At 40.4% G+C, this 24242-nt stretch overlaps 2 protein-coding genes across 2 annotated transcripts in view; both read right to left on the bottom strand.

Annotated features, from left to right (window-relative positions):
* The window catches only part of LOC133553184 (zinc finger protein OZF-like), an 839429-nt gene that overhangs the window by 718128 nt on the left and 97059 nt on the right, over positions 1-24242 (bottom strand). The window lies entirely within an intron of this gene.
* The window catches only part of LOC133555228 (oocyte zinc finger protein XlCOF8.4-like), a 15738-nt gene continuing 261 nt past the window's right edge, over positions 8766-24242 (bottom strand). The window contains exons 1-2 of the mRNA XM_061904864.1: positions 24030-24242; positions 8766-12301 (exon numbers count right to left, since the gene is read on the bottom strand). The exon at positions 24030-24242 is cut by the window's right edge and continues 261 nt beyond it. Of these exons, the coding sequence (XP_061760848.1) occupies positions 11373-12301; positions 24030-24240 (1140 nt within the window). The 5' untranslated portion in view covers positions 24241-24242 and the 3' untranslated portion in view covers positions 8766-11372. The remainder of the gene's footprint in view (positions 12302-24029) is intronic.

A 24242-nucleotide genomic window follows, 5' to 3' on the forward strand; every position in this document is an offset into this window, starting at 1 on the left:
TTTCCTGTTTTTGCACTTCCTTGTGTTCCTTGTTACCATGCCAACCAATAAGTTTTCACCTTGTCCCCATGTCACCACAGTATTATTTAAACCGAAAGTTGCCAGGAAATCAGCCTGGCGACTTTACCTCCACTCTGCTTCATGCCATGTTTACGGTTTCATGCTTAGTTCACGCTGCTTGTTTCATGGTTCCATGCCAAGTAACTTTTTGTTTATTGTTCATAGTTTCTGCTTTTGTGCAAGTTTTGTTTCATTAGTCAAGTTTGTTTTCCGCCATTGTGCGCGCCTTTTGTTTGCTTCTTTTTTGTAGTTTAAGTGTTAAAATGAAATGTATTTACCTTCACGCCTTGCCCGCCCCAACTTTCCTTTGCATTCCAGAAAAACAAACCCCATAGTCCACAATTTGACGGATGCTTCAAATTGGGCTTTAATGTTGGCTTGGGTATTTAATACATGTGGCTAACATGCTGATATTTAAGGTGTTTTAGCACCACTTTGCTTATGTTTTTTTTTATCCATTCATGTAATTTCACTTATGTGTTATTTGTTCAAATGCTGCTGAATCATTCTTTTTTTTTTTTGGTTTGTTTTAACAATTGTTTCCCTTTTGATGAACTATCTTCAACTTAACAACTTTGAAGTAACCACAACCAAAATAATTTAAATAATTTCAATATGTTTATTTTCTACCGTTTTGTGGAAGGATTTGGGTTTATGTGACGTGACGTGTGTCCACTTCCCGTTGTATGGATCTTCATGTTTGCCTTAGTAGTTGTGTTTTAATGTCCTGCTTTCAATCTATCAATCAATCTTTATTTATGTAGTCCTAAACAAGTGTCTCAAAGGGCTGCACAAGCCACAACGACATCCTCGGTTCAGAGCCCGCATCAGGGCAGGGAAAAACTCACAACCCAGTAGGATGTCAATGAGAATGACTATGAGAAACCTTGGAGAGGACTGTGGATGTGGGTAACGCTGCCCCCTTGAGGGAGACCGGATGCGATGGACTTTGAATGGGTCTATCATAATTTTGTGAAAGTTTAGTCCATAGTGGATTTAGCATAAAAGTGAGAGTCCAGTCCATAGTGGATCTAACATAATAGTGAGAGCCCAGTCCATAGTGGATCTAACACAAAAGTGAGAGTCCAGTCCATAGTGGATCTAACATAATAGTGAAAGTCCAGTCCATAGTGGATCTAACATAATAGTGTTAGAGTCCAGTCCCTAGTGGATCTAACATAATAGTGTAAGAGTCCAGTCCATAGTGGATCTAACATAATAGTGTTAGAGTCCAGTCCCTAGTGGATCTAACATAATAGTGTAAGAGTCCAGTCCATAGTGGATCTAACATAATATTGTGAGAGTCCAGGCCATAGTGGAGCTAACATAATAGTGTAAGAGTGCAGTCCATAGTGGATCTAACATAATAGTGAGAGTCCAGGCCATAGTGGATCTAACATAATAGTGAGAGTTCAGTCCATAATGGATCTAACATAGTAGTGAAAGACTCCAGTCCATAGTGGATATAACATTATAGTGTGAGAGTCCAGTCCAAAGTGGATCTACATAATAGTGAGAGTCCAGTCCATAGTGGATCTAACATAATAGTGTGAGAGTACAGTCCATAGTGGATCTAACATAATAGTGAGAGTCCAGTCCATAGTGGATCTAACAATGGTGTGAGAGTCCAGTCCATAGTGGATCTAACATAATATTGTGAGAGTCCAGGCCATAGTGGATCTAACATAATAGTGAGAGTCCAGTCCATAGTGGATCCAACATAAAAGTGAGAGTCGAGTCCATAGTGGATCTAACATAATAGTGAGAGTCCAGTCCATAGTGGATCTAACATAATAGTGTGAGTCCAGTCCATAGTGGATCTAACATAATAGTGTAGGAGTCCAGTCCATAGTGGATCCAACATAATAGTGCGAGAGTCCAGTCCATAGTGGATCCAAAATTATAGTGTGAGAGTCCAGTCCATAGTGGATCTAACATAATAGTGAGAGTCCAGTCCATAGTGGATCTAACATAATAGTGAGAGTCCAGTCCATAGTGGGGCCAGCAGGAGACCATCCTGAGCGGAAACTGGTCAGCCAGCACTTCATCCATGGCCGCCGGACCTGTGCACCCCCTTCCTCTCCACAAGTTTGAGGGGGGCAGAGGAGAAAATAAAATAAACGGCAGATCAACTTGTCTAAAAAAGGGGTCTAGTTAAAGGCTGGATCAGTGGTTCTTAACCTTGGTGGAGGTACCGAACCCCACCAGTTTTATACGCACATTCACTGAACCCTTCTTTAGTGAAAAATAAAGTGTGTTTTTTTTTCAAATTCAAGACAAATTTGTAGTTTTTGCTAACACTTTAGTATGTTGGGGAACATATTCTAAGTAACAAAGACTTAATTTCGAGTTATTTGGACACGAGGGGAACATATTCTAAGTAATAAAGACTTGATTTACAGTTATTTGGTTATTGTCAGGGTTAGAGAGTTAGGGTTATAATAAAGCCATGCCGAATAAGGCATTAATTAGTACTTCATGACTAATTAAGAGCCAAAATGTGACTCATTTTCATGTTAATAAGCAACTAATTAATGGTGAATATGTTCCCTATACTTAAGTGTTAACATGTTTTTTTTACTGGTGCACAAAATGAACCTTGTTCAAACAACAAAACCAAAACAGTGCATAAACTCACAACAAATTACACACCTGCAAATCAGTTAGCTGTTGCCGTATCCGTAATATGGATAAGGAGAAGTTTGTATTTACACGAAGAGTCGGGTGTGTTTTGACCTCGGCCAAACCCCTGAAGTCGACTCACCGAACCCCTAAGGTTCCATCGAACCCTGGTTAAGAACCACTGGGCAAGAGTATACAAATGAGTTTTAAGATGGGACTTAAATGCTTCTACTGAGGTAACATCTCTAACTATTACTGGGAGGGCATTCCAGAGTACTGGACCCCCAATAGAAAACGCTCTATAGCCCGCAGACTTTTTTTGGGGCTCTGGGAATCACTAATATAGAATGCTACAGAATATACATGCTTTATTCTCTATAATAGTCTGACAACTACTGAATGGTAAATGGGTTATTTTTGTATCGCGCTTCTCGACCTTCAACGTACTCAAAGCGCTTTGAAACTATTTCCACATTCACACACAAATTCACACACACATTCACACACTGATGGAGGGAGCTGCCATGCGAGGCGCTAACCAGGACCCATCAGGAGCGAGGGTGAAGTGTCTTGCTCAACGACACAACGGACGTGACTCGGTTGGTAAAAGCTGGGGATCGAACCAGGAACCCTCATGCCGTCCCCAGAAGATATTCTTTTTATGACCACATTTTGAACATGTATAGAAGATGTATTTTCTTATGATGTATTGTTGTCGTTTTGAAAATCCATGTTGTTGTATGACTTTGTCATCTATAAAACAAAAACAGATACAATGTTTGTCTTTTTAGCATTTTAGTTTTTACAATATAAAACTCTGAGATTTTAATTTCAGGCTGTGCCTTTTTTTGGTTTTATATACGATAGCTAAGAAATAATGGTATCACTTTAGTAGGGGGAACATATTCACCATTAATTTGTTGCTTATTAATATGCAAATTAGTAACATATTGGCTCTTAATTAGTCATTAAGTACTTATTAAGTATCATGTTGTGCCTTTTTTGGGAGGGTTTTATAGACAACAGCCAAGAAATAATGGTAACACCTTAGTACGGAAAACACATTCACCATTAATTAGTTGCTTATTAACATGCAAATTAGTAACATATTGGCTCTTAATTAGTAATTAAGTATTTATTAAGTATCGTGTTGTGCCTTTGGGGGGGGGTTTATACACAATAGCTAAGAAATAATGGTAACACTTTGGTAGGGGGAACACATTCACCATTAATTAGGTGCTTATTAACATGCAAATTAGTAACATATTGGCTCTTAATTAGTCATTAAGTACTTATTAAGTATCATGTTGTGCCTTTTTTTGGATTTATGCACAATAGCTAAGAAATAATGGTAACACTTTAGTACGAGGAACATATTCACCATTAATTTGTTGCTTATTAACATGCAAATTAGTAACATATTGGCTCTTAATTAGTCATTAAGTACTTATTAAGTATCATGTTGTGCCTTTTTGGGGGGGATTTATATACAATAGCTACAAAATAATGGTAACACTTTAGTAGGGGGAACATATTCACCATTAATAAGTTGCTTATTAACATGCAAATTAGTAAAATATTGGCTCTTAAGTAGTCATTAAGTACTTATTAAGTATCATGTTGTGCCTTTTTTTGGTTTTATGCAAAATAGCTAAGAAATAATGTTAACACTTTAGTACGGGGAACATATCACCATTAATTAGTTGCTTATTAATATGCAAATTAGTAACATATTGGCTCTTGATTAGTCATGAAGTACTTATTAAGTATCATGTTGTGCCTTTTTTGGTTTTATGCACAATAGCTAAGAAATAATGGTAACACTTTAGTACGGGGAACAAATTCACCATTAATTAGTTGCTTATTAACACGCAAATTAGTAACATATTGACTCTTAATTAATCATTAAGTACTTATTAAGTATCATGTTGTGCCTTTTGGGGGGGAGAGGTTATATACAACAGCCAAGAAATAATGGTAACACTTTAGTAGGGGGAACATATTCACCATTAATTAGTTGCTTATTAACATGCAAATTAGTAACATATTGGCTCTTAATTAGTCATTAAGTACTATTTAAGTATAATGTTGTGCCTTTTGGGGGGGAGAGGTTATACACAACAGCCAAGAAATAATGGTAACACTTTATGATAAATGATAAATGGGTTGTACTTGTATAGCGCTTTTCTACCTTCAAGGTACTCAAAGCGCTTTGACACTACTTCCACATTTACCCATTCACACACACATTCACACACTGATGGAGGGAGCTGTCATGCAAGGCGCCAACCAGCACCCATCAGGAGCAAGGGTGAAGTGTCTTGCTCAGGACACAAAGGACGTGACGAGGTTGGTTCTAGGTGGGATTTGAACCAGTGACCCTCGGGTTGCGCACGGCCACTTTCCCACTGCGCCACGCCGTCCCTTTAGTAGGGGGAACCTATTCACCATTAATTAGTTGCTTATTAACATGCAAATTAGTAGCATATTGGCTCTTAATTAGTCATTAAGTACTTATTATGTATCATGTTGTGCCTTTTTTTGGTTTTATGCACAATAGCAAAGAAATAATGGTAACACCTTAGTACGGGGAACACATTTACCATTAAGTACTTATTAAGTATCATGTTGTGCCTTTTTTTGGGGGGGAGGGGGTTTATATACAATAGCTAAGAAATAATGGTAACACTTTAGTAGGGGGAACATATTCACCATTAATTAGTTGCTTTTAGTTGCTTATTAATATGCAAATTAGTAGCATATTGGCTCTTAATTAGTCATTAAGTACTTATTAAGTATCATGTTGTGCCTTTTTGGGGGGGGGGGTTTATAAACAATAGCTAAGAAATAATGGTAACACTTTGGTAAGGGAAAACATATTCACCATTAATTAGTTGCTTATTAACATGCAAATTAGTAACATATTAACTCTTAATTAGTCATGAAGTACTTATTAAGTATCATGTTGTGCCTTTTTTTGGTTTTATGCACAATAGCTAAGAAATAATGGTAACACTTTAGTACGGGGAACATATTCACCATTAATTAGTTGCTAATTAATATGCAAATTAGTAGCATATTGGCTCTTAATTAGTCATGAAGTACTTATTAAGTATCATGTTGTGCCTTTTTTGGGGGGGGGGGGTTTATGCACAATAGCTAAGAAATAATGGTAACACTTTAGTACGGGGAACATATATCCACCATTAATTACTTGCTTATTAATATGCAAATTAGTAGCATATTGGCTCTTAAGTAGTCATTAAGTACTTATTAAGTATCATGTTGTGCCTTTTTTGGGTTTTATGCACAATAGCTAAGAAATAATGGTAACACTTTAGTACGGGGAACACATTCACCATTAATTTGTTGCTTATTAACATGCAAATTAGTAACATATTGACCTTTGATTAGCCATTAAGTACTTATTAAGTATCATGTTGTGCCTTTTGGGGGGGAGGGTTTATAGACAATAGCTAATAAATAAAGGTAACACTTTAGTATAGGGAACATATTCACCATTAATAAGTTGCTTATTAACATGCAAATTAGTAACATATTGCTCTTAATTAGTCATTAAGTACTATTTAAGTATCATGTTGTGCCTTTTTGGGGGGGATTTATATACAATAGCTAAGAAATAATGGTAACACTTTAGTAGGGGGAACATATTCACCATTAATAAGTTGCTTATTAACATGCAAATTAGTAGCATATTGGCTCTTAAGTAGTCATTAAGTACTTATTAAGTATCATGTTGTGCCTTTTTTGGGCGGGAGGTTAATATACATCCATCCATCCATTTTCTACCGCTTATTCCCTTTCGGGGTCGCGGGGGGCGCTGGCGCTTATCTCAGCTACAATCGGGCGGAAGGCAGGGTACACCCTGGACAAGTCGCCACCTCATCGCAGGGCCAACACGGATAGACAGCTAAGAAATAATGGTAACACTTTTGTAGGAGGAACATATTCACCATTAATTAGTTGCTTATTAACATGCAAATTAGTAACATATTGACTCTTAATTAGTCATTAAGTACTTATTAAGTATCATGTTGTGCCTTTTTTGGGGGGGGTTTATATACAATAGCTAAGAAATAATGGTAACACTTTAGTAGGGGGAACATATTCACCATTAATTAGTTGCTTATTAAAAAGTGCACTTTATTTGTTTTTAACTATTGTAGTTGCATTCTGTACAAAAAGTGCACTTAGTGTTGTTTTGATATGTCATCTTAGTGACATCATGCACGAAAGTGCACCCATAGCTTGTTTTAAAATGTCTCTGACAATCTTGCGCTTTCTGTATTGGCGGTATAGCTCGGTTGGTAGAGTGGCCGTGCCAGCAACTTGAGGGTTGCAGGTTCGATTCCCGCTTCCGCCATCCTAGTCACTGCCGTTGTGTCCTTGGGCAAGACACTTTACCCACCTGCTCCCAGTGCCACCCACACTGGTTTAAATGTAACTTAGATATTGGGTTTCACTATGTAAAGCGCTTTGAGTCACTAGAGAAAGGCGCTATATAAATATAATTCACTTCACACTTCACATGAATGTTTGTGCCACTGCTTAATAAATACACTTTTAGTTGTGGTTTCCCTCTCTGCATGAAAGTTCAAAAGTAGCATATATTAATGCAGTATGAAGAAGAATGTTTTGATGTAGACACATAGAATCATCATACTGCTGTGATTGTATGCATCAAGAGTTCATTCTGTTACGTCTGTTCGATTCCCTTGAAATAGAACACAGCAAAGGTAAGGTTTAACTATTTATTTGAATAACAAATAATGCTAGAAAACAAAAATACTGGAGCTAAGAAAAGGCAAACAAAAGACGCTAGCATAAAAGCTAGGATATACACAATGAGAACTAAAACTGGCACGTAGGCACGTAAAAGAGTAAAAAAAAACATCAAGCATGAGAGCTGGAATGAACAAATGGCATAGAGTGCAGGCGTAACTCATTGTGTTGAAAGCAAATTTATGAACCCAGAAAGAATAATGAAAAGGGACGGGCTTGAACAGGGAAGTAATCAAAAGTGACAGGTGTGCAGAAACCGTGATTAGCAGGTGGGACCAATGGGATCAAACCATGGTGACAGACTAAACAGGAAGTAAGAGGGTAGAATGACGGAGTGATACAACAACTGGAAGTATAAACAATAACATGTGGTGATCCAAGTAGCGGATCGCAACACATTCAAGGCTAAGGCAACATATCCAGATATATAAGGTGTATCAGGACATGGCCTAAAAATATCGAGATATTAATAAAACGCCATATAGCCCAGCCCTAGTTGTGATATTTCAATGAACTGGAATCCAGTGTGGTGTTGTAGTGAATCACACCTGAACCATCATAAATTAATCAAATCTTTAAAGGGGAACATTATCAGCAGACCTATGTAAGCGTCAATATATACCTTGATGGTGCAGAAAAAAGACCATCTATTTTTTTAACCCATGTCCGAACTCTAAATGGGTGAATTTTGGCGAATTAAAGGCCTTTCTGTTTATCGCGCTGGAAGCGATGACGTCAGAATGTGACGTCGCCGAGGTAACACACCCACCATTTTCATTTTCAACACATTACAAACACCGGGTCTCAGCTCTGATATTTTCGACTATTTTTTGGAACCTTGGAGACATCATGCCTCGTCGGTGTGTTGTCGGAGGGTGTAACAACACTAACAGGGAGGGATTCAAGTTGCACCACTGGCCCCAAGATGCCAAAGTGTCTGCCGCCAGACCCCCATTGAATGTGCCAGAGTGTCTCCACATTTGACCGGCGATGCTAAGGCAGACATGGCACAGAGATGTATGGATAACCTGCAGATGCATTTGCAACGATAGTCAACGAAATCACAAAGGTGAGTTTTGTTGATGTTGACTGCCAGCTAATCGATGCTAATATGCTACGCTAATCGATGCTAACATGCTATTTACCGGCGGTGCTAAAGCAGACATGGCACAGAGATGTATGGATAACCTGTAGATGCATTTGCAACTATATTACGTTTCCTTCCACCCACATTTAATGCCAAACAAACACTTACCAATTGACGGATTTAAGTTGCTCCAGTGTCACAAGATGCGAAAGTCCTGATCGTTTGGTCCGCACATTTTACCGGCGATGCTAACGCAGCTATTCGGCCATGCTATGGCTATGAATAGCGTCAATAGCTATTCGCTCAATAGCTTCAGTTTCTTCTTCAATATTTTCATACTCCAACCATCTGTTTCAATACATGCGTAATCTGTTGAATCGCTTAAGTCGCTGAAATCCGAGTTTGAATCCGAGCTAATGTCACTATATCTTGCTGTGGTATTCCCATTGTTTGTTTACATTGGCAGCACTGTGTGACGTCACAGGGAAATGGCCAGTGTCTTCGCAGAGAGCCGAAAATAAGGCACTTTAAAGCTTTATTTAGGGATATTCCGAGACCGGTAAAATTTTGAAAAAAACTTCAAAAAATACAACAAGCCACTGGGAACTGATTTGTATTGTTTTTAACCCTTTTGAAATTGTGATAATGTTCCCCTTTAATGAACGTGTGAATGTGATGAACATTTTACAACAATGAACCAAGGGATCGAGATATCTGGTCAAGGACAACCCTCACTATTTTGCCTCCCCAGGAGACACCATTTCCACAGTTCTGCTGACAACACACGGCTGTCCCACTCCCTCCTATTTCCTCCCGTGTTTGTATGCGTTCTCCATACCTTTCCAACAGGCCTTGTTCTTTCTATTTGCACACAAAGATGTTTCCAACCTGCTCATTTAGTTTGATGCACTGGACTGTAGGTTTAAGCACTTACGTAGAAAATACTACACGGTCTAGCTACAGCCTATCTTGCCGATTGTCCATCCATCCATCATCTTCCGCTTATCCGAGGTCGGTTCGCGGGGGCAGCAGCCTAAGCAGGGAAGCCCAGACTTCCCCCTCCCCAGCCACTTTGTCTAGCTCTTCCCGGGGGATCCCGAGGCGTTTCCAGGCCAGCCGGGAGACATAGTCTTCCCAACGTGTCCTGGGTCTTCCCTGTGGCCTTTTTACCATTAATGCGACTTCTTCAAGTGAAGTGAATTGTGAAGCGAATTATATTTATATAGCGCTTTTCTCAAGTGACTCAAAGCGCTTTACATAGTGACACCCAATATCTAAGTTACATTTAAGCCAGTGTGGGTGGCACTGGGAGCAGGTGGGTAAAGTGTCTTGCCCAAGGACACAACGGCAGTGACTAGGATGGCACAAGTGGGAATCGAACCTGCAACCCTCAAGTTGCTGACACGGCCACTCTACCAACCGAGCAGGTGCGGTAGAAACCGGATGGATGGACGAAAATGCATGAGAATGTTTTATATTTTGAACGTTATTTTTGATACTGTGATTACTAGCGGATTTATTCATTATTTATCGTGTTGAGCAATGTCAGCTAAAGTTAATCTGAGAGCCAGGTGTAGCCATCACAAGAGCCACATCCGGCTCTAGAGCCGTAGGTTCCCTACCCCTGCTCTAGCCTTTAAATAGACCCCAGTTGATCTGCCGTTTCTTTTCCTTTCTGCCCCCCTCTTACTTGTGGAAGGGGGTGCACAGGTCCGGTGGCCATGGGTGAAGTCCTGGCTGTCCAGAGTCGGGACCCGGAGTTGAACCACTCGCCTGTGCACCGGTTGGGGACATCTCTGCGCTGCTGACCCGTGACCGCTCGGGATGGTCTCCTGCTGGCCCCACCGTGGACTGGACTCTCACTATTATGTTAGATCCACTATGGACTGGAATTTCACAATATTGTTAGACCCACTCGACACCCATTGCATCCGGTCTCCCCTAGAGGCGTTGGACACACACACAACCTCTCCAAGGTTTCTCATAGTCCAAAGTCGGGACCCAGGATGGACCGCTCACCTGTGTATCGGCCGGGGACATCTCTGCGCTGCTAATCCGCCTCCGCTTGGGATGGTTTCCTGATGTCTCCACTAAGGACAGGACTCCCGCTACTGTGTTGGATCCACTTTGGACTGGACTCTCACGGTTGTGTTGGATCCACTATGGACAGTATCATGTTAGACCTGCTCGACATCCATTGCTTTCGTTCCCCTAGGGGTGGGGTTTTCCCACATATGCGGTCCTCTCCAAGGTTTCTCCTAGTCATCATTGTCACTGTCACTGACGTCCCACTAGGGTGAGTTTTCCTTGCCCTTATGTGGGCACTACCGAGGATGTCCTTGTGGTTATTGCAGCCCTTTGAGACATTGATGATTTAGGGATATACAAATAAATATTTGATTCGCATTGACATCCCACTGGGTTGTGAGTTTTTCCTTGTCCTTATGTGAGCTCTGAACCATGGATGTCGTCGTGGCTTGTGCAGCCTTTTGAGACACTTGTGATTTAGGGCTATATAAATAAGCATTGATTGATTGATTCTTACCAGTGCGCTTTATAAAGTGGATCAAAAAAGGAAAAATGAACAAACTTGAGCTTACACATGATTAAAAACAATTGTATGTACATGACTGAGATAAAAGTACCAATCTAACAAATCTATCTATAAATGGTAAAAGCATATAAAAAAGGGTGTGTACACACACACACAACAATGATGTCACACATGTTGTACGGGGGTGATGGTGTTAGAAAGTCCCAGCTTGATTTGCTGCTGCTATTCTCACCACGTGTGTCTTTTTTAAACACTCATAAGAGAACCCGTCATGGCGCACGCGTCCGTGTGTTTTCCCATGTGTCGTTTCAACTCGCCGTTGTGTGTAAAACCTTTACCGCAGACTGAACATAGAAAAGGAAGTTCCCCGGTGTGCTTGCGCGTGTGTTTGATCAAGTTTGCCTTCTGGGTGAACGTTTTGCTGCAAACTGAGCACATGAACGGTGTTTCTCCAGTGTGCGTTCTCATGTGTACTTTCAGATCCACGTTGTGTTTGAAACCTTTGGCGCAGACTGAACATATGAAAGGTTTGTCCCCGGTGTGTGTCCTCATGTGGACTTTCACGTCCCATTTCCGCACAAAACCTTTGCCGCAGATTAAACACTTGAAAGGTTTCTCGCCGGTGTGTATTCTCGTGTGTATTTTCAAACTTGACTTCCGGGAGAATATTTTGGTGCAAACTGAGCACATGAAGGGTTTCTCCCCCGTGTGCGTTCTCATGTGTACTTTCAGGTTGCCGCGGTGATTGAAGGTTTTGTCACAGAAAGAGCATTTCAAGTGCGTGGTGCCAGCCTGACATGTCTTATAAGCGCCATAGTCGTCGTCGTCGCTGTCAGGAGAGAGTGATGTTGTCTCGTCAATGTCTGATAGCGGCGCTAAGAGCTTTTCTGCTTGTGATCCTCCACAGTGGTCTCCGTCAGCTTCCCTTGTCGTGTGTTGAGTTAAGCTGCTGCTCGGAGGCTCCGCCTCTCTCCCCTGCTCACTTTCACCTGTGACCTCCTCGTCTTCAATCTTCACAAGGACACCAGTTAATGGCACCTCTGTGACATCGACCTCCTCCGGGGCTTCAAGACGCGCTCCCTCCTGACTGATGACGTGTTCCTCCTCTTCCTCTTTAACCTGGGGGGGCCGTGGCTCCTCCCGCTGCTCAGGGAGAAGACGCTCTTCAAAGACGTCTGCAGGACACAAAAGGACAAAGACATGAAAAGTCCAGCTCAGTCACATGAGACATTCTGAGACTATATTTCGGTCACCACATTAATGTTCAAGATTTCATAACCACACCGTACATCCATCGATGTACTCGATATTTCGCGGGTTTGTCTCTGTGCGATATAGAAAATGACTATATGGTGATATTCTTCTTTCATCTCCGTAATATCGCTAAAATTCGCTCCATTCTGTCCACTAAAGACGCTGAGATCATTATCCATGCGTTTGTTACGTCTCGCCTCGATTACTGTAACGTATTATTTTCGGGTCTCCCCATGTCTAGCATTAAAAGATTACAGTTGGTACAAAATGCGGCTGCTAGACTTTTGACAAGAACAAGAAAGTTTGATCACATTACGCCTGTACTGTATATACCTTTATATACATATATACATACATATATACCTATACTGTATATACCTTTATATACATATATACATACATATATACCTATACTGTATATACCTTTATATACATATATACATACATATATACCTATACTGTATATACCTTTATATACATATATACATACATATACTATACTATACTGTATATACCTTTATATACATATATACATACATATATACCTATACTGTATATACCTTTATATACATATATACATACATATATACCTATACTGGCTCACCTGCACTGGCTTCCTGTGCACTTAAGATGTGACTTTAAGGTTTTACTACTTACGTATAAAATACTACACGGTCTAGCTCCATCCTATCTTGCCGATTGTATTGTACCGTATGTCCCGGCAAGAAATCTGCGTTCAAAGGACTCCGGCTTATTAGTGATTCCCAAAGCCCAAAAAAAGTCTGCGGGCTATAGAGCGTTTTCCGTTCGGGCTCCAGTACTCTGGAATGCCCTCCCGGTAACAGTTCGAGATGCCACCTCAGTAGAAGCATTTAAGTCTCACCTTAAAACTCATTTGTATACTCTAGCCTTTAAATAGACTCCCTTTTTAGACCAGTTGATCTGCTGTTTCTTTTCTTTTTCTCCTATGTCCCACTCTCCCTTGTGGAGGGGGTCCGGTCCGATCCGATGGCCATGTACTGCTTGCCTGTGTATCGGCTGGGGACATCTCTGCGCTGCTGATCCGCCTCCACTTGGGATGGTTTCCTGCTGGCTCCGCTATGAACGGGACTCTCGCTGCTGTGTTGGATCCGCTTTGGACTGGACTCTCGCGACTGTGTTGGATCCATTGTGGATTGAACTTTCACAGTATCATGTTAGACCTGCTCGACATCCATTGCTTTCCTCCTCTCTAAGGTTCTCATAGTCATTATTGTCACCGATGTCCCACTGGGTGTGAGTTTTCCTTGCCCTTATGTGGGCCTACCGAGGATGTCGTAGTGGTTTGTGCAGCCCTTTGAGACACTAGTGATTTAGGGCTATATAAGTAAACATTGATTGATTGATTGATATTGGAGTATACGTTCTCACGAAGTTGCTTTTAGCTGCGGGCATTACACTACAGGCTCTTCACACTCTTTCTTGTCTCTCCTCACAGAGACATAAAACAAGCGCACCTTCTTAGAATAGAATAGAATAGACTTTATTGTAGGGATGCACCGATTAATCGGTAACCGAATATATTCGGCCGAATATGGCAAAAAAAGCCACATTCGGCCTTCGGTGGAATGAGTTAAAAACAAGGCCAAATAGAGGCGTGTGACGCAATTTTTTGACGCGGTGACGTTGGGATATGTTGTGTACCTGTATAAGTGTATGAGGTTACAAGCACACACTTATTGAGATTTAGTGGGGCCTCTGTTTACATTATTAGCCTGTTGTGTAGGCTACCTGTATAAGTGTATGAGGTTACAAGCACACACTTAATTGAGATTTACTTAAGCCTTCTGTTTACATTATTAGCATATCTACTGTGGCTAAGCAGACTTTTGCCAAAAGGACAATAATTCATTTGTTGTGGGTTTATCCACTTTAATGCACTTTTTTTTTTGGAATGCATGTTTTGTTTGAAGGCCTAATATAAATGAAAAACTTTGTGCTTTTTATGAAAAGCAAAGGCTACTGGAATATTAAAAAAAATGTCAATATTCAATAAAAAAATACTTTATTTGAAAAACATGTCTAAATATTTATTCTAGGCTATTTATGAAATATAAAAAAAATTGTTAAAAACAGCATTCATTATTCGGTATTCGGCCTTCGGCCAAGCGTTTAAGTTTTATTCGGCTTCGGTTTCGGCCACAAATTTTCATTTCGGTGCATCCCTACTTTATTGTCATTATATTTGCATATAACGAGATTAAAGACTCCAACTTAAGATGCGGTAGTGGGAACAAATATGGGGTGAAATAAATAACACAAGAGGTAGTAATAAAGGAAAAAACTAACAATTAAAATAAACAGACAATAATCCAATGAAAAAATAAGCAATCCTGTACAATATACAAAAAAATAGAAATACAAAATACTGTACAATATACAGACCAAGACAGTATTTTACATACGTATCCGCCCTCGCGGAGCAGAGAGGTAGCGGCATGGGTAACGTCAGCTGTGGTGCGAGTGGTAATACGAGAGAAAGAAGGTGCGAATCTGATAACAAATGAAGGAAGAATTAATTCCCAAAACAGCAGGGGGTCCATCGTCTGGCCGTGGTTTGGCTTCAAGCGGGAAGATGTCAAACAAACAACCATCCATCCATTTTCTACCGCTTATTCCCTTTCGGGGTCGCGGGGGGTGCCGGCGCCTATCTCAGCCACAATCGGGCGGAAGGCAGGGTACACCCTGGACAAGTCGCCACCTCATCGCAGGGCCAACACAGATAGACAGACAACATTCACACTCACATTCACAAACAACCGTCATTTTTAAAATATGCGGCTAAAGCTTTGCTACGAAAAGTTCCATTACTGCTAATATGTAGCACAGGGGTCAGGAACCTTTTTGGCTGAGGGAGCCAAGAAAGCCAAATATTTAAAAATGTATTTCTGTAAGAGCCATATAAAAATTTTTTAACACTGAACACAACTAAACACGTGCATTTTTAAGTAAGACCAACAGTTCTAGAGTATAATAAGTCTCTTATTCTTTGGAATAACATTGTTATTCTGATGCTAACTGTGGAGGGGACGTGGCCTGCGGGCCTGCAGCGAAGCAGAGTGTGCCAGGACCGGCCTCGAAATCAGCGACAGGTGCGTGGGTGGCCCGTCTAGGCCTTGTTATCGAATCACCTGTCGCTCTGTTATAAGCAGCAGCCAGGAGGAGAGACGGGGTTGAAACTGGAGCCAAAGCGCGAGCGAGAACAAAAGAGAAAAAGACAATTGCTGGAAAGCAACTGAGAGACTTATTGAAAAATAAAACAATATTGTAACCTTGAAAAAGGCTCTCATGTCGGTGTTTGGTGGTCTGAAGAACCCTCAGGAGGGCAAGCCCCACACTAGCCAATAATAAATAAATTACTTCTTACCATCAACGCAACTTCTTGAGCATAAAAAAGCATGAGAATGTTTTGTATTTTGAATGTTATTTTTAACAAGTGGAATTATTCATTACTTATCGTGTCAAGCGATGTTAGCTCAGATTTATCTGAGAGCCAGATGCAGTCATCAAAAGAGCCACATCTGGCTCTAGAGCCATAGGTTCCCTACCCCTGCTGTAGCATCATTTAAAAAGTCACCCGCTAGAGATTAAGGAGTGCTTGAAACTCCGCATGTCAACATCTCCGGCCGGTGCCACACCAAAAAAATGCAGAGGCAACCATTTCCACATCAACACCGTATGAAAAAAAATAGTCAAAAACAGAAGGAGATAACATCCGCAGGAACCCACCACATTGCGAAGGACATACAATATTTGTTTTCCTTTTATCTGCGATGAGGTGGCGACTTGTCCAGGGTGTACAGCGCCTTCCGTCCGATTGTAGCTGAGACAGGCACCAGCGCCCCCGCGACCCCAAAGGGAATAAGCAGTAGAAAATGGGTTAATGGGTTTCCTAATATGCAGCTCATTTTTTATTTGACACCTATTGAAATATCTTGTGTGACATCATGCACAAAAGTGCACTTTTTTTTGTTTTAAAACATTATAGTGGCAAAAAGTGCACTTTATGTTAGTGCTGTTTTGATATTTCATCTCAGTGACATCATGCACAAAAGTGCACTAATAGCTTGTTTTAAAATGTCTCAGCCAATCTTGCACTTTCTGTTGTGGGAATGACATGAATGTTTGTGCCACTGCTTAATAACTGTTTCATAAATACACTTTTAGTTGGGGTTTCCCTCTCTGCTTGAAAGTTTAAAAGTAGCATATATTAATGCAGTATGAACAAGAATGTTTGAATGTAGACACATAGAATCATCATACTGCTGTGATTATATGCATCAAGTGTTCATTCAAGGCCAAAGTAAAATATGGAAATATATATGGTGTATCGTGACATGGACTAAAAATATCGAGATATTAAAAAAAGGCAATATCGCCCAGCCCTACCTCGATAGCACAAAATTGTTGAAAAAGCCACAAATGCGCCGGGACTGAGACCGACTAGAGTTTTGAGTTTGTGTTTATTTGGACCATGCACACACACAACATGATACATCACAATTTACGGTTTCTCTATTCAACATGTTCGAAAAGGAGTAGGAAGAACCAGAGCTTATTTAATCCTACCTCCTTTTCCTTTACATGGCAGTTGCTAGAACTTTTGTTCACGTCCTGTTCTCAATGTATTCAGAATATATTCCATAAATATTAACATTAACCCTGTTTCCATATGAGTTGGGAAATTGTGTTAGATGTAAATATAAACGGAATACAATGATTTGCAAATACTTTTCAAGCCATATTCAGTTGAATATGCTACAAAGACAACATATTTGATGTTCAAACTGATAAACATTTTTTTTTGTGTGCAAATAATCATTAACTTTAGAATTTGATGCCACCAACACGTGACAAAGAAGTTGGGAAAGGTGGCAATAAATATTGATAAAGTTGAGGAATGCTCATCAAACACTTATTTGGAACATCCCACAGGTGTGCAGGCTAATTGGGAACAGGTGGGTGCCATGATTGGGTATAAAAGCAGCTTCTCAAAAAATGCTCAGTCTTTCACAAGAAAGGATGGGGCGAGGTACACCCCTTTGTCCACAACTGCGTGAGCAAATAGTCAAACAGTTTAAGAACAACGTTTCTCAAAGTGCAATTGCAAGAAATTTAGGGATTTCAACCTCTACGCTCCATAATATCATCAAAAAGTTCAGAGAATCTGCAGAAATCACTCCACGTAAGCGGCATGGCCGGAAACCAACATTAAATGACCGTGACCTTCCATCTCACAGACGGCACTGTATCAAAAACCGACATCAATCTCTAAAGGATATCAACACATGGGCTCAGGAACACTTCACAAAACCACTGTCACTAAATACAGTTGGTCGCTAAATCTGTAAGTGCAAGTTAAAGCTCTACTTTGCAAAGCGAAAGCCATTTATCAACAACATCCAGAAACGCCGCCGGCTTCTCTGGGCCCGAGATCATCTAAGATGGACTGATGCAAAGTGGAAAAGTGTTCTGTGGTCTGAGGAGCCCACATTTCAAATTGTTTTTGGAAACTGTGGACACTTTTCCTCTTTGTGTCCACAAAGAGGAAAAGAACCTTTGATTGATTTATCGATTGATTGATTGATACTTTTATTAGTAGATTGCACAATTCAGTACATATTCCGTACAATTGACCACTAAATGGTAACACCCGAATACGTTTTTCAACTTGTTTAAGTCGGGGTCCACGTTAATCAATTCATGGTACCATGGTACCAAACCATCCGGATTGTTATAGGCGCAAAGTTCAAAAGTCAGCATCTGTGACGGTATAAATGGGTTGTACTTGTATAGCGCTTTTCTACCTTCAAGGTACTCAAAGCGATTTGACACTACTTCCACATTCACCCATTCACACACACATTCACACACTGATGGAGGGAGCTGCCATGCAAGGCACTAACCAGCACTCATCAGGAGAAGTGTCTTGCTCAGGACACAACGGACGTGACGAGGTTGCTACTAGGTGGGGATTTGAACCAGGGACCCTCGGGTTGCACATGGCCACTCTCACACTGCGCCACGCCGTCCCGTATGGAGGTGCATTAGTGCCCAAGGCATGGGTAACTTACACATCTGCGAAGGCACCATTAATGGCGGTTTTGTAGCAACATATACTGCCATTCAAACAACGTTATCGTGGACGCCCCTGCCTATTTCAGCAAGACGATGCCACACCACGTGCTACAACAGCGTGGCTTTAAAGTAAAAGAGTGCGGGTACTAGACTGGCCTTTCTGTAGTCCAGACCTGTCTCCCATTGAAAATTTTGAAGCCTAAAATACGACAACAGAGACCCCGGACAGTTGAACAACTTAAGCTGTGCATCAAACAAGAATGGGAAAGAATTCCACCTGAAAAGCTTCAAAAATGTGTCTCCTCAGTTCCCAAACATTTATTGAGTGTTGTTAAAAGAAAAGGTGATGTAACACAGTGGTGAACATGCCCTTTCCCAACTACTTTGGCATGTGTTGCAGCCATGAAATTCTAAGTTAATTATTATTTGCAAAAAAATAAAAATAAAGTTTATGAATTTGAACATCAAATATCTTATCCTTGTAGAACATGGGTGTCAAACTCTGGCCCGCGGGCCAAATGTGGCCCGCCGTGTAATTTAATTTGGCCCTTGAGGCAATATCAATTTAGCATTAGATCTGGCCCGCCGGTGTTATACAGCGTCGGTGCCGCAGTAACACCGCATTCACCGCTAATACTCATACTTGCCAACCCTCCTAATTTTCCCGGTAGACTCCCGAAGTTCAGTGCCCCTCACGAAAATCTCCCGGGGCAACCATTCTCCCGAATTTCTACCGATTTCCACCTGGACAACTATATTGGGGGCGTGCATTTAAGGCACTGCCTTTAGCGTTCTCTACAACCTGTCGTCACGTCCGCTTTTCCTCCTTACTAACAGCGTGTCACATAATATTTGTGGCTTTTACACACACGCACAAGTGAATGCAAGGCATACTTGGTCAACAGCCATACAGGTCACACTGAGGGTGGCCGTATAAACGACTTTAGCACTGTTACAAATATGCGCCACACTGTGAACCCACACCAAACAAGAATGACAAACATATTTCCGGTGAACATCCGCAATGTAACAAATACCCAGAACCCCTTGCAGCACTAACTCTTCCGGGAAACTTCCAGCAAGCTGACCAATAATTAACGTTTTATTCATGCATTTTCTCTTGCTACTTCAAGGCTTGAATGTTTGGTTCAATCATTATTGTTATTTTATTTTCAAATGTATTATTAGCCTGTGGAAAAAATTTGATATTTACCTCAGAAGATTGCAAATAGAAAAAAAAGGCATAGCATTTTAATTTAAATTTTATTTGATATGCCATTGATATTTTTTCAATTATTATTATTATTATTTGAAACTGGATTTTGCATGTCACTAAAGTTATATAAGCCATGCTTGTTCAATATTTAATGCAAAACTTCTTTGGGTCCCTATTAAAAGGTTAATTTGTTCAACCTTGGCCCGCGGCTTTGTTCCGTTTAAAATTTTGGCCCACTCTGTATTTGACTTTGACACCCCTGCTCTAGCGGGTGACTTTTCAAATGATGCTACAAATTTGCAATGCTGCTACTTTTTGTAGCGACGCTTTTGCCGCATAAATGTTCAACATTTTCCCGCTTGAAGCCAAACCACCGCCAGACAATGGAGCCCGTGCTGTTTTTCTTTGGAATTAATTCTTCCTTCATTTCTTACTAGATTCACACCTTCTCTCTCTCGCATTACCACCCGCACCGCACCGTTAGCATCACAGCTAATGTTACCATGTCGCTACCTGTCTGCTCCGCGGGAGCGTGTGATGTCGCACACGTGACGTGTGTAAGAAGGTGCGCTTGTTTTATGTCTCTGTAAGAAGGAGAGACAAGAAAGAGTGAGAAGAGTCTGTCATGTAATGCCCGCAGCTAAAAGCAACTGCGTGAGAACGTATACACTAATATCATCATATAGTCGTATAGACAAAAACTTGATATATCGAGTAAATCGATATATCGCCCAGCCCTACTTTCAACTACTTCCTTCATGTTGTCATTATTTATGTTTCCGTCTGGGAAGAATTGGGGGTAATCCCTCTTTGTGCCATTTTTAATGCTATTGAGGATGCCCGATATTGCTCTCATATTGTTTTTTGTTTCTGTCTAATTATTTCAGTAATATTCTTTTCTGCATGTTCGTAGTATGTTAGTTAGCTTGTTTTTAAACGTTATGTACTTATTTTCTGCCTCTGTAGTTCCTTGTGTTGTAAATGTTCTATATTATGTATTCTTCTTATTACAAGCATTGTTTAATCCATTTGTCATCCATGGTTGATCGCAGAGATGTCCGATAATATCGGACCGCCAATATTATCGGTCGATAAATGCTTTAAAATGTAATATCGGAAATGATCGGTATCGGTTTCAAAAAGTAACATTTATGACTTTTTTAAAACGCAGCTATACTGTGACAATCTGTCACTTTATTTCTGTTAATTTTCGTGTTTTTGTATTTACTTCCTGTTCAGTGCTCTTACTTTGTTGTATTTCCTGTTTTATTCACGAGCGCTGTTGTTTTTCTCTTTTCGTCGATTGGCAGCGGTTCACACCTGCTGTCAATCAAACTACTGCCTATTTATATTTCACTCGAGCACTCCTCAGTGCTCGAAGATAAATCTATGTTTGGTGAACTTACTATGCAAGACTGCTTTATGTTTATTTGTTTTCTTATGAGTTCTGAATTAAATTCCTCTTACCTTCACTCAACTCTCCTGGATTTTTGCATCATCGGGGACACACAACTGCAGCCATGCGAGTTCCCAACATATACGGAGTGGTACACGAACGTAGGGAGAAGTACAGAGCGCCAATAAACCTTAAAGGCACTGCCTTTGTGTGCCGGCCATATCACATAATATCTACGGATTTTTACACACGCAACTGAATGCAAGGCATACTTGGTCAACAGCCATACAGGTCACACTGAGGGTGGCTGTATAAACAATTTTAACACTGTTACAAATATGCGCCACACTGTGATCCCACACCAAACAAGAATGACAAACACATTTTCGGGAGAACATCCACACCGTAACACAACATAAACATAACAGAACAAATACCCTGATGCCCTTGCAGCACTAACTCTTGCTAAAACTTTTTGTTCACTTCCTGTTCTCAATATACTCCATAAGTAATCACAATAAAAATAAAAAAATAATACTCGGTAAAGTAAGTTACACTTCATATGGTGAGATGAGTAAAATTATTTTGAAAAAGTAACATTTATGACTTTTTAAAACGCAGCTATACGGAGTGGTACACGGACATAGGGAGAAGTACAGAGCGCCAATAAACCTTAAAGGCACTGCCTTTGTGTGCCGGCCATATCACATAATATCTACGGATTTTAACACACGCAACTGAATGCAAGGCATACTTGGTCAACAGCCATACAGGTCACACTGAGGGTGGCTGTATAAACAACTTTAACGCTGTTACAAATATGCGCCACACTGTGATCCCACACCAAACAAGAATGACAAACACATTTCGGGAGAACATCCACACCGTAACACAACATAAATATAACAGAGCAAATACCCTGATGCCCTTGCAGCACTAACTCTTGCTAAAACTTTTGTTCACTTCCTGTTCTCAATTTATTCACAATATAATCCATAAGTAATCACAATTAAAATAAACAAATAATACTCGGTAAAGTAAGTTACACTTCATATGGTGAGATGAGTAAAATTATTTAGAAAAAACTAACTTATGGATGGATGGATGAAATAAATTCTGAATGTTTATCAGAGTTCTTCTTTTTTTTTAAATTTATAAACACTTTAAGTTTGAAGATTTCCTTGAAGTGGATCATATTAGTACATTGTTTGATTGCTTTGCTTAATCCATTCCATAATTGAATTCCACATACAGATGTACTGAAGGTCTTAAGTGTTGTACATGCATACAAATGTTTTAAATTCAATTTTTCTCTAAGATTATATTTCTCCTCTTTTTTTGAGAAGAATTGTTGTACATTCCAGGCTAGCAGGTTATAGTTTGCTTTGTGTATCATTTTAGCTGTTTGCGAATCCACTATGTCGTGGAATTTCATTATTTTTGATTCAATAAATAAAGGGTTTGTATGCTGGCTTTTCAGCTTTGCACCTTAAAGGGGAACATTATCAGCAGACCTATGTAAGCGTCAATATATACCTTGATAGTGCAGAAAAAAGAACATCTATTTTTTTAACTGATTTCTGAACTCTAAATGGGTGAATTTTGGCGAATTAAACGCCTTTCTGTTTATCTCGCTGGAGGCGATGACGTCAGAATGTGACGTCGCCGAGGTAACACACCCACCATTTTCATTTTCAACACATTACAAACACCGGGTCTCAGCTCTGTTATTTTCCGTTTTTTTGACTTTTTTTGGAACCTTGGAGACATCATGCCTCGTCGGTGTGTTGTCGGAGGGTGTAACAACACTAACAGGGAGGGATTCAAGTTGCACCACTGGTCCGAAGATGCCAAAGTGGCAAGAAATCTGCCGCCAGACCCCCATTGAATGTGCCGGAGTGTCTCCACATTTTACCGGCGATGCGAAGGCAGACATGGCACAGAGATGTATGGATAACCTGCAGATGCATTTGCAACGATAGTCAACGAAATCACTAAGGTGAGTTTTGTTGATGTTGACTGCCAGCTAATCGACGCTAACATGCTATTAACGGCGGTGCTAAAGCAGACATGGCACAGAGATGTATGGATAACCTGTAGATGCATTTGCAACTATATTACGTTTCCTTCCACCCACATTTAATGCGAAAAAAACACTTACCAATCGACGGATTTAAGTTGCTCCAGTGTCAAAAGATGCGAAAGTCCTGATCGTTTGGTCCGCACATTTTACCGGCGATGCTAACGCAGCTATTCGGCCATGCTATGACTATGAATTCGCTCAATAGCTTCAGTTTCTTCTTCAATACTTTCATACTCCAACCATCTGTTTCAATACATGCGTAATCTGTTGAATCGCTTAAATCGCTGAAATCCGAGTTTGAATCCGAGCTAATGTCACTATATCTTGCTGTGGTATTCCCATTGTTTGTTTACATTGGCAGCACTGTGTGACGTCACAGGGAAATGGCCAGTGTCTTCGCAGAGAGCGAAAATAAGGCACTTTAAAGCTTTATTTAGGGATATTCCGAGACCGGTAAAATTTTGAAAAAAACTTCAAAAAATACAACAAGCCACTGGGAACTGATTTTTATTGTTTTTAACCCTTTTGAAATTGTGATAATGTTCCCCTTTAAACAGTCTGGATGTTCACAGTTTCCCAAAAACACTTTTTGGACATGATGTAAAGAGAAATTATATGGAATTGTGTGACGTATTATGCTGAAAGTGTGTTCATGTTCCAAATAAACTAAAGAAAGAAATAACATTTTACACACATTCCTCCAAATAAACTATAAGTTAGGTTTCCATGGCCAAACTATCTTACTTCCTCCACCCAGTAAAGGTCTTCCAAGTGGTTTTTGACGTTAATGCTCCAATGTGAAGTTAGTAAAGATGCAGGAGTGAGAAGTCAACAAACCTGCTGTGTTTTTCTTGAAAACAGCGTCCAGGAGCTGACGCTGTCGCACGTTCTCCTCTTTTGTTCGAGAAAGTTCCTGCTCGTATTCCGCTATCGTCTTTTCAAACATGAGAAATATTTCCTCGACGGCGGCGTTGAGTCGCCGACTGACCAAGTCCCGCAGCACTTGTACTTGACACATTGTCTCTGCTTGGCGCTCTGATGCCCACATGC

The sequence above is a fragment of the Nerophis ophidion genome, linkage group LG01, assembly GCF_033978795.1.
Source record: "Nerophis ophidion isolate RoL-2023_Sa linkage group LG01, RoL_Noph_v1.0, whole genome shotgun sequence".
Classification (NCBI taxonomy): Eukaryota; Metazoa; Chordata; class Actinopteri; order Syngnathiformes; family Syngnathidae; genus Nerophis; species Nerophis ophidion.